General features: G+C 37.1%; 1 protein-coding gene across 1 annotated transcript; it reads left to right on the top strand.

The window, feature by feature from the left end:
• Nucleotides 1-3564: 3564 nt before the first annotated feature.
• On the top strand, nt 3565-9739 carry LOC142979040 (sorbitol dehydrogenase-like). Its single transcript, XM_076123796.1, has 8 exons — nt 3565-3706; nt 4862-4895; nt 5117-5250; nt 5677-5867; nt 6217-6401; nt 6873-7051; nt 8331-8452; nt 8941-9739. The coding sequence occupies exons 1-8, from the start codon at nt 3653-3655 to the stop codon at nt 9089-9091; spliced, it is 1050 nt and encodes a 349-aa protein (XP_075979911.1). The 5' UTR covers nt 3565-3652; the 3' UTR covers nt 9092-9739.
• The last annotated feature ends 1472 nt before the right edge of the window (nt 9740-11211 follow it).

Below are 11211 nucleotides of genomic sequence, written 5' to 3'. Positions count from 1 at the left end.
AGATCGCGATAGTTCAAAAACTTTTAAGTTCGCGCAGTGTGTCAAGTGTTTGCCCAAAATTTGTGTTTATCTAAAGGTGATGGAATGAAAATATCGTCACTGATACGCAAGTTCAGCTACTATGTTATAAAATTTTAAAGTGCTAAGAAAATAACGGGTGATTTGGTTCTTTCGACTTGAGATGAACGCACATTTATCTGAGCCGCAGTACGTGTTTCATCATCAGGGAATTCGATGCGACGCGGACAAATGTGCGAAACAAAATACGATTTCATGTTAAGAATTATAAAATTCGTTTCGTTCTACTTGTTCAACGCATTCGGCTTAGATTAGTGAGCGTGTACGGGAAAGATCGTCCATTAAACGGACAATAGACGTGGTTCGACCAACGTGCAATATTCTCAACTTTACATCGATAGATGGCATTGTTATCAACACTTATCTTCAATAGTAGTTCAGAAATTAAAATAAGACACACCTCTGCCAAAAGATAATAATAACATCGTGACATTTATGTTGATGGCATGTTATTTGTTCCTGTAATCTGAAAGTTACGTAACATTGTTTATTATGAATATAAACGACTCGTGAGACGGACCTTTAGCGTTTTGTTATCAGGTTATCACTGTCTTTGGAGTAAACATGATGACTTCCTTTCTATCACATGATGCCTGAAGATTTATATTGACAGACAACTTAGCAAAGAACCTCATGTATCACTTATATAGGTTATAATTATGAATTTTTGCGCCCAGAGCCAGTAGCGCTCATCAGTCGGTAAACGATCTGTGGGTTGAACAAACTTTAGCGCGGTCATTCCATAGATGGGTGACCGCATAGTGGTATTTGAATTGGGCGTCTCAGTACTTTGAAGGGCACGTAAAAAGTCGGTCCCGATTGTTATCAATAAAGATAACAGTTGTTAAATCACGTCAAAAACCTTCGGGTGGCTTGAACAACGTTGACACTAGGTTGACCACTAACCATACGATAAGAAGAAGAAGATTAACAATTCTGTGTATTTACGAAATAGAGTTGTTGTACCAAACAGGCCGTCAGCTGAATAAGCCTTTTTTTTTCGTCAGGAAAATGCATTACTGCTTGTCCCGCTCCAGGGAGGTAGCGGGGGCTGTCGGGTAGAGATGTCACGAATATTCGGCAACTATTCGTTATTCGGCCTATTCGGCCACTTTTTTTGCTATTCGGTATTCGGCCGAATAATAGGTACTATTCGGCCAAATACCGAATACCAAACCATGTAAAAAAGACAAGCATATTACTCACAATTATGTATTTATTTCCAAAATTACAACACTTTAGTAATTAATATTAACCAATGGTAAGTTATGATGAATAAAAACAAGCATTTCAGCATTTCTTGGTGGCAAACGATTACGCTTTTCATCGTAAATGATACCAGCCTCAGAAAATAACCTTTCACTATACACGCTACTTCCAGGAGAAGAAAGATACACTTTAGCAAATTTCGAAAGGTTTGGGTATTGTTTTTCGTTTGCGAACCACCACTTGTAAGGGTCGGCCTTCTTAGCTCCTAGCAAGCTAGTCTCTTAGCAAAATAGTAATTAAGTTTTATTTTATGTATTATTTTTACACTGAGAAAGCGTTCCGTGTCGTGATTTACTCGCAATTGAAACAATACTCGCCTACGATATGTTGTGTTTATTTGCACCCCGCTCCACCCCTCGTCGCCTGCCGCGCCTACGCAACGAGGAAAGCAGGTTGCGACTTGTCTTAATCCAGCTAACGCGCCTCCGACAAGCATCAATTTCGTGCCGAATATTCGTCGGCCGAATATTCGGCGCTTCGGCCGACCGCATTGCCGAATATTCGGTATTCGGCCAATTCACTATTCGTGGCAACTCTACTGTCGGGCTCTCCCGCCGCCGGCTAAGAAGCCTGCGAGTCACTGATAATCTGAATTTTGAATTGTGTATACCTACCTCCGCCAGCTGTGAACACTGCAAAGTCTCTCTACTCAGTTACCTACTTTTGCTATGTAAATCCAATGCATTATTTTCCTGTAGGTGCATTGTGCATTACTCTTCAGTATGTAGGTAGCAGTTAGTAATACGCACATACGTCTATCTATAACGTAGGTAAGTATTAATTGTTTAAGACTTAAACGTAAACATAATGTATGATTGTAAACATTGATAAAACTATACAGAAATAAGTATATACCATATTTCGCGAAGATTTTGTGAACAAATATATTATACAGGTAGTTGTCTATTTGAGATAGATGATGAAAATAACTTGAGAATACGCTACATCATAATGAACGATTTTTTAGGTCCATTTGAAAAAAATGACAGGGCGCGACGGCACTGCGTCTACATTCAGTTTGCCTTTAAATACACGTATTTGTGTTAAAATTGTTAGGCGACGCCTTGACCAGGAGGTAAATAAGAGTTATGAGCGTAGACCCAGCAGGACCCATAAATAATCCATACTAATATTATAAATGCGAAAGTAACTCTGTCTGTCTGTCTTTCTGTCTGTCTGTCTGTCTGCTACTCAATCACGCCTAAACTACTGAACCAATTTGCATGAAATTTGGTATGGAGATATTTTGATACCCGGGAAAGGACATAGGCTACTTTTTACCCCGGGAAAATGACGCATTTCCCGGGAAAATTCAGGTGGCGAACGAAGTCGCGAATAATCAATATAATAATGACATTAAATTAACAAAATTCCGTTGTCATGGCAACTGTTTTAATGGCGGATATGCCATAGCACGACTTCGTTATATTAAGAGATATAAATAAGTTTAAAAATATTTTTCGTGAAAATAAAAGCATATTTTATATCATCACGCTACGACCAATAGGAGCAGAGTAACAGTAAAAAAGTGTTACAAAAACGTGGAAAATTCTGACCCATTCTCTCTTATGTGACGCAAGCGAAGTTGCGCGGGTCAGCTAGTACCTAAATATGTAGAATTTGTTCATCTGTTTTACATACTGCAAATAATTAAGGAGTTTCCTTGGGATCCCCAAGGTGCTAAAATATCCAACCACGATATTTCCTCTTTAAGCAATCACTGAATGTCTTGACTAATAAACTCAAGAAACAATATTTGTCTCAATTCGCATTACCCAAGACACGTGTATATATTATATGCATGGTCACTATAACGACACTGCCACAGAGTTATTCTAGGCTCGAAATACAAATCTATGTGGGATAGAATATACCACACCCTGTATAAAATAGTGACCTCGACGTCACAATGTCTATCATATGTATGTACACGTAACACGTTTGCAATTTTGAGTTTTAATGATTCAAAAACTATTAACTCTGTCCGTAAAAGGTATTAAGTATGTATTACCTAGATACCGATAAAGTCTGTAAAGAACTCTTATTATTAAAGTTTTTGCAAAATGGGAGGTCACTGAAATCTGTTATCAGAATGGAATGTTTCAAGAAAGTATAAGTAGGTTTCGGTCTTATTGATTTGAATCTGTTATCTCATTTCATTACGCGATCATTTTAACAAAATTATCACAAATGTTTACATTGTAGCCGACGTTAAACGAGTGTATCAAAATAATTTGTATTATATAATTGTTCTGTTATTTGTCCAAGTTAGTCATTTGTTCACAGTTCACTTGCATTCTCCGCAATGGACGGCGACAACCGAGCTGCGGTTCTTTACGGACCTTATGACGTCAGAATCGTGAGTTTTTTAAACTATTGTAACTACATAGTTAACTTAATCATTTCTTAGTCAGTTTTAAAGCTTTACCTAATCTCTTAAAACTATCTTTACTTAGATAGATAGTTAACTTTATCGTATCTCGATCTTTCGTCGGTCGTATGTCTTAAATTTAAGCCATGTCTATCTTTCTTTCACAATTTTAAACTATCGCGACTGGTTACATGATACTACTATAAACGGGTCTTTTACGCGAATACAATAATATATACCTATTAAGTTTTACAGCACCTATTTTTCCTTCGCCTTTAAGAATGACTGATTTGATAAAGCTTAACTCTCTCTATTTCTTGTTTTACGATGGCAGTTATTAAAGCTTATTTTTCTCTTATATCTGCTTGCAGTCTTTATTGTTTGTAATATAATAAAGATATAACAGTTATAATTACTGTCGCATTTCTCCGTTAGCTGTTAATCCCGTAGATTAATCGCTACTGCGGTATTTACTGCATTGTTGTAAGTTATACTTAGTGGGTATTTTAATGTTGTGCATCATCACTATGAAATAATTTAAGCGATACTCGTAGATCAACACGTAGGTGAACGATATACAACATGCTTAAATATTTTGTTACAATTCATAATTTAGACATTTAACTCCATAAAAGAGTTCTTGTACGCGATTAATATAATACGGTTTACGGTACTTTATTTGTTAACCGAAGTTTCGACCGAGTTACACCGCTCGGACTGTCTCTTTCATATGCCTGTGGTATGGAATCGAACTGAACAGGACAATTAATCATTAATCAGCATTAATAAAAATCTTTTCAAAATGTTTATTTACCCTGTTACCATTTTTATAGGTAAATACGTGTTTAATTCAAACCAAGTTTTACATAAACATTCTTTTACCACTTTATCATTATAAAATCAGCTGTATGCAATGTTTCTTTGTGATCTCGTGACCCTGTTTCTCGTGACTGATTGCGAATGTAATCTAATGAACAATACGTACGTAGGTACATACTATCACGGCTGTTATACCCGCAGGTGAAGGCAGAGGTGTATGGAAAACAATCACGATTCGCCATTAGAAATGTTATAGTATACTTCCTTAGTAGGCTTGCCAAGCTTTTAATACGTGTTTTAATGAGCGATTATTGCTGTTTTCAGGAAAAATGGCCGATGCCAGAAATTAATGAAAATGGTAAGTGTAGTATCATATTATTGGTAAAGCCTATGAAAAGAAAAACGTTCTGTAGGTATGCTCTGATTAGTTGTAGGTACAGTGTTTTTTCTTTTTCACTCAGAAAAACACTGCAGAAAAAAAATACGTCGTGTAATCAGAGTTTCACGACGTTTGCTATTAAGACAGGTAGTACATGTATGTGCTGTCAATGATGGTGTATCTTGTCTGATTGTGAACAGAGGTGCTGGTCAAGATGGAGTGCGTGGGCATATGCGGCAGTGACGTGAAGATGTACACCACCGGCTCCTGCGGCATGGAGGTCGTCAGCAAGCCCATCGTGCTGGGCCATGAGGGCGCCGGCGTCGTCACGAAGGTGTGTTATCATTTCTTATCACGAATCTGTCTTCAAGGTGGGGTGCAAGCTTATAGCCCGCCGTCACTTCGACCACTGTTGATTGTTTGTATGGTCACTTAAATATGCAAAACCGACAACAAGTTTTCAAAATAAATAGATGCTAGAACAGACTAGAACTTAAAAATTGCCAAGCCAATTTCTTAAATTGAGTACTATTTTTCTCAAAGACTCGTACTATCTTGAAAGATAGTTCTTTTAAATTAAACAAAAACAAGTCAAGTAGTCATTAATTTAAAAAGTCAATGAGATATTCTTTTAGTGTTTGTAGGCCATTAAACGTGTCCCTTCGTCCACCACACCTTTGACATCATTAAACAACGGTCTACTAAAACTCGCAAAAAATCGTTGTCAAACTACCAATATATAGGTAATTCTTTTCTCCAGATCGGTTCAAACGTGACGTCATTGAAGGTAGGTGACCGCGTGGCGATAGAGCCGACGCAGCCGTGTCGAGCGTGCGAGTACTGCAAGACGGGGCGCTACAACCTGTGCATCGCGCCATACTACTGCTCCACCGTGGGCGCGCCCGGCAACCTGTGCCGATACTACAAACATGTCGCTGACTTCTGTCACAAGTGAGGAGTCATATTACGATAGTAATACTAAAAGTATGACAGAAAAAGTTATGAATTAAAACTATTGGTCGAAACGATATAAGTATGATAACAAACTGAGCAGTGGCCCTAGCGTACCTACCTACTTCGCAAGAATATCTTTCTTAAAACAAATTTAAATGTCAAACTTTCGGTAAATGGTACCGACTAGACTGTAAAAGCGCTACGTGAGCTTTCCAGTCATAGAACGAGCGAAGCGCTTGTTCCAGTGCATCATATCAGGACTTAGTAGAGCCTAAGGAAGAAGATAAAATTAACAACCGAATGGATGAAATAGAGATCCATGAAGTAAAAGGGATTTTTTTTTCAGAATGCCAGATAACATAACTATGGAAGAGGGTGCGGCGGTGCAGCCCCTTGCGATTGCGATGCACGCGTGTTCCCGTGCTGGCATCAAACTTGGGACTACACTCGTGATCCTGGGTGCTGGACCTATCGGCATGCTGTGTGCTATGACTGCTAAGGCTATGGGGGCTAGTAAAATACTTATTACTGGTAAGTTATGGCATTTCCTCTTTGATACTTATTAGACTTTTCATGACACCAAAATTGCAGAATAACAATCAATTTTAACTAACTAACTAACAAAAGAATTTAGGTGTTTTCGTTACTTACTGGTTCTACCAATCATCAGCTTATAGCCAGTAAGCTCATAGCCATTTACACTGGACTTCACCGATCTTCGGTAATGCGTGATCAGGTCAACCTAATGTCAAAGTATTCAACTCGCCAAAAAAAAGACATATTGCTTAACTACTGTAATGTTATACCTACCTAATGTACGAGTATATGTATAAGTAATATAGATAGCACGGACTGAAAGTAACTTACATGCCCCTGGAAGCACGGAGACGTTCAGTTCAAACAACACTAAGCGGCCATCCGTCCAACCCACTTTACCGAACGAAGAGTTTAGGTAGGTAGGGTCTGTTAAATAGACTAAATTTCTTATAACAATGTTTGCAGACGTGGTGCAGTCCCGGCTGGACACGGCGCGGGAGCTGGCGGCGGACTACACGCTGCTGGTGAAGCGCGAGTACTCGGACCAGGACCTGGTGGACGGCGTGGTGGCGCTGCTCGGCACGCAGCCTGACGTCACCATCGACGCATGCGCGTACGCCTCCGCGCAGAGAGTCGCCATGATGGTGAGGAGCTTCAACAGCTTTTTGACTTTCCGAAACAATTTTCGTGTGGTTATAATGGAATTGCTGAATCTCTTCTATCGTTTTAAAGACGGTTTTAGGCGGAAATTTAAGTATTTTTTAAAGGACCATGCAAAAAAATGTATGGGCCGTGTCCCATCCCATCAACAGACATGGGACAAGTTTCAATATCATTATTACGTCCCATGAAAAGTCAGTACCAATTTTTAGTTCGGAATTCGACGGGGTTTTTTTTAAAAAAGACTTTTGACAAAAATAAAGTATTTTTATTTTAAAATAAAAAATTACATTTTAGACGATAATTACAAAAAGCAATTGTTCAACTAGACATTTTAAGTATTAATAACACAAATAAAATTGTGCAAGTAGATACTTAATAACAACAGAACTATTATCCAGACAAAAATAACGTTATATTTTTCATCTGTTATAATAGTCGATAACATTGCCGCTGGTAGATTAAAGTCGATATGTCGTACCTTTGCCCATATACCATATAATTGATATTATATGGGCACAACTTCCAACCGTACGCGCCCCTGTTAGGCATGTGCAATACCACTGTTCAATAGCACGTCTGCCAGTTTCACTTCGGTTTATTAATATGTAACAATAATAAACGCGCGATCTAACGTGTCGAGATTGTATTCGTCCTCTAATTAACCAGACATTATCTTCTCGAATATTATACCTTGGCAAATCAGTAAGCTGGTTTTCTCGAAATAATTCAATATAATAAATTCCATTCCGAATATGTTCCGCACAGTAGGATGGTAAAGTACGTCTTACGGCTGTTCTCTCTCGAGTTTTTTTTTAGTTAAATAGTACATTTTTAATTCAGTTCTTAATACTTACTAAAACTGTATAAGTATAACATATTTTTTTTATTGCACGATAACCCCATATCCTACAGTGATGTCGCCATAGTAAAAAATAATCATAATGTGGAGATGTATTTAATGAGATATGTTTGGCATCTGTTGATGATATGGGACGATTTTTTGCATAGTCCTTTTTTACCGTCTATTAGCTGGACAAGTTTCTTCACTAGCGGACATGTCACTTTCAAAAAGTTTTCTATCAATATCTTATACCTTTTTATGAGCTATATAGCACCAGCTACAAATATTATTTCAAAATAGTAGTCAATTTCAATAAATGTGTTTGGAAAGACAGTCAGTACTACACCAGAAAAGACCAATCAACTTTCACTATTACAGAAACTATTCTTGGGGATAACATGTATTCTTATATGTTCCAGGTGACAAAAACAGCGGGTGTGGTGTTAGTAGTGGGTATCGGTGAGAACAAGGTGGAGGTGCCGCTCACACAGGCGCTCTTACGAGAAGTTGACATCAGAGGATCTTATAGAATAGTTAATACGTGAGTTTTTAATATTGTTATTTCTTCTCTTAAAATAAAAACCGCTTGATTTTATATTTCTTTTTTATGTTGCGTTTTTATTATATTGTTGTCTAAAATTGGGTATCGATACTGTACAGACTAGTACAGAGTTAGTGCATAGGTTTGATTTAAATTTGATATGCGGATTAAATTAACATCGTACCGCTACAGTACCCGATCACCGCCATAAAAACACCTTATCAGAAACATACGCTACCTAATCATACCCCGCGAGTAAGTGAGACGTGTCAGAAATTTCCTAATTTTTTCATCGGAATGAGTTTACCTCTAACAACAATGATCATAACAATTATCTGCACCCAAATATGACTTGACTACACTGCATGGTCTCATCTCACAACACCGCCGCGCTGCGATTAGCGAGTTCAAATCCTACCCTGGACTGAAAATCGTGTAAAAAGTATTAGCGTCTTGAGATATTTCATTATTATTTATTTTTCCTTCAGTTACCCGCCGGCTATAGCGGCAGTATCGAGCGGCGCCATAGCCCTGCGCAAGTTCATCACTCACCACGTGTCGCTCGCGGACACCAAGCAAGCGCTCGACCTCGCCAAGACGGGAGACGCCATGAAGATTATTATACACGTACAACAATAGACTAATGTGCTAGTAGTCTTAAGATATGTTTAGAGAGTGTTTGATTATGTTTGAGCGTTTTTGTAGGTCTATAGGAAAGCGTAATAAAGTTAAGACAACTGGGAACCTAATTTATCCTATAGTTATCTCCTAATGAGTAGCATTAATAATGTCCTGTTAACAAGATCCGGTACGGTAGCTAATTGTGTACGTTACGCCAGCAAGAAAGTGTCACCTAGAGTGATATAAGTAGAACGTATAATTAGTGCGCAATCTGCTGTAAATGTGCGCCGCATAAAAAAATTGTGCGTGTTGTAGTTTTGAAAAAAAAACGTAAAAACGATTCCTGCTGGAGTAACGTTGTTCTAGCAAGAAAATTCTAGACGAATTATCGGAGAGATAAAATACATACATGGGCAGAGAGCTTATATTTGTGCAAGTATGTGCGCCATAAATATAATTTGTGCGTCTTCAGGTTTTCGAGATATTGCGTTTCTCGCTGCAGTAACGTTTTGCGAATTCGTGTATCTCTAAGACCATTTTATGTGCGCCTGTAGAATGAACATACACGAATAGCTCTTAATTAGTGCATATTTGTGACATAATTAGATGCCAGATAATATTTATAATTTTCAAGTAATCGCGCTTTATTGAAAACTTAAAAAAATATTGTAGCGCCTAAATGAGAAGACGTATAAGCTCGCTAAAAACTGTATTCGTTCCATCTTGTTGTTTATAATTACCATAAAAAGTTTCAAAACAGAACCTACAAGCGTTAATGAATAATATTACTAAAAGTCGAAACGACGGCATCATAACTTTGACGCCAACAAACAAGAAACTGGCTCAACCTAAGATGTGTAGATGTAAACCAAAAATTAGTGCATTTATCAAATAATATATAGTAAAAATATCCAGCTTCAACTGTTTCGTGTTAAGTAAATATTAATACCAAACCAAAACAGTTATTCAGCGCAGGTTATCCGACCAAATTCGAATGACTACAAAAAAGCGACGGATTCATACGTATCGATGACCTCCTTTATTAAACGTATTACACCTAAACTGTGTTCGTACAGTCACGCTCAAATGTTCGTTGGGAATTATTATTACAATGACCTAATAAAAATATAATATATGTATATCTAGGTATTAAATGTACTTTCTGATCATATGAAATCAAAGAGATTGTTGATTTTTATTATCATAATCATATACACATATTAATAAAGGAGAATTTATTGAATTCTTGTTATTCATTACAGAATTATCGAATGTGAAAAATTTTTGTAAAAAAATATATGATCTGAGAGCGAAATTGCTCCTTAAACTTTTCAAAACTTTAAACACCCAATACGTAGTCGACTGTTCATGTAATGCGACCAAAATATTAGATGAAATATGTACAAGTAGCATATTCGTTTCAGCTATAAGACAAAGAGTTTGCTCTAATAGTATGTGCCCAAGTTATGAAGATGAAAATAAATTGTTCAATTGCAAGTATTTGCAGTTGAACTTGGATATAATAAATACTAAAGGTATCAATTACCTGCAAGAAGCTTGTCAATCATGTTTAAAAACAGAATGTCCACCAGAGTGTCACATTTGTCGCGGTGGAAATGTGTCATTTGTATACGAGGTTAAAGACATTATCATTTTTGAACTTCATGATATGTACGCTATGTTGGATGATCTGCCTCTTACCATCGAAATAAATAATAAGGAGTACACAATTCTATCTGTAATAGAATATCAGCCTACTTCAACACCCAAAGGTGTTGGACATTACAGGGCTCACTGCTATAGAAAAAATAGTAATTTATTTGAATGTTACGATGACCTTTATAGTAAAATCCAACGGCGCGGGCACTATAATATTATGCCACATATAATAGTCTACTTGTTAGAATAACATGGTTTATCTGAATTTAGCATTTGATTAGGTTTTTATTACGTTCGCGTACTATATAATCATACCCAAAACATAATTATATCTCGGCCAAAACAACAACTACTTAATATTTAAATTTCACGCCATGATGGTACTGAACTACTTTAAGTGATTTTATTGTTTGTGTATTTAAGTAAATGAAAAACTGATCTGTGATTTTAAATAATACCAAATGACTATACAAGGTACA

The sequence above is a fragment of the Anticarsia gemmatalis genome, chromosome 15, assembly GCF_050436995.1.
Source record: "Anticarsia gemmatalis isolate Benzon Research Colony breed Stoneville strain chromosome 15, ilAntGemm2 primary, whole genome shotgun sequence".
In the NCBI taxonomy this organism is placed as follows: Eukaryota; Metazoa; Arthropoda; class Insecta; order Lepidoptera; family Erebidae; genus Anticarsia; species Anticarsia gemmatalis.
This window is presented reverse-complemented; position numbering and strand designations above follow the sequence as displayed.

Bases quoted from the DNA above. Each gene is read 5' to 3' on its own strand.
- LOC142979040 (XM_076123796.1), top strand. From the start codon at position 3,653: ATGGACGGCGACAACCGAGCTGCGGTTCTTTACGGACCTTATGACGTC. The intron at 3,707-4,861 runs GTGAGTTTTTTA...TGCTGTTTTCAG, and splicing joins GACCTTATGACGTCAGAATC to GAAAAATGGCCGATGCCAGA. The intron at 6,402-6,872 runs GTAAGTTATGGC...CAATGTTTGCAG, and splicing joins TAGTAAAATACTTATTACTG to ACGTGGTGCAGTCCCGGCTG.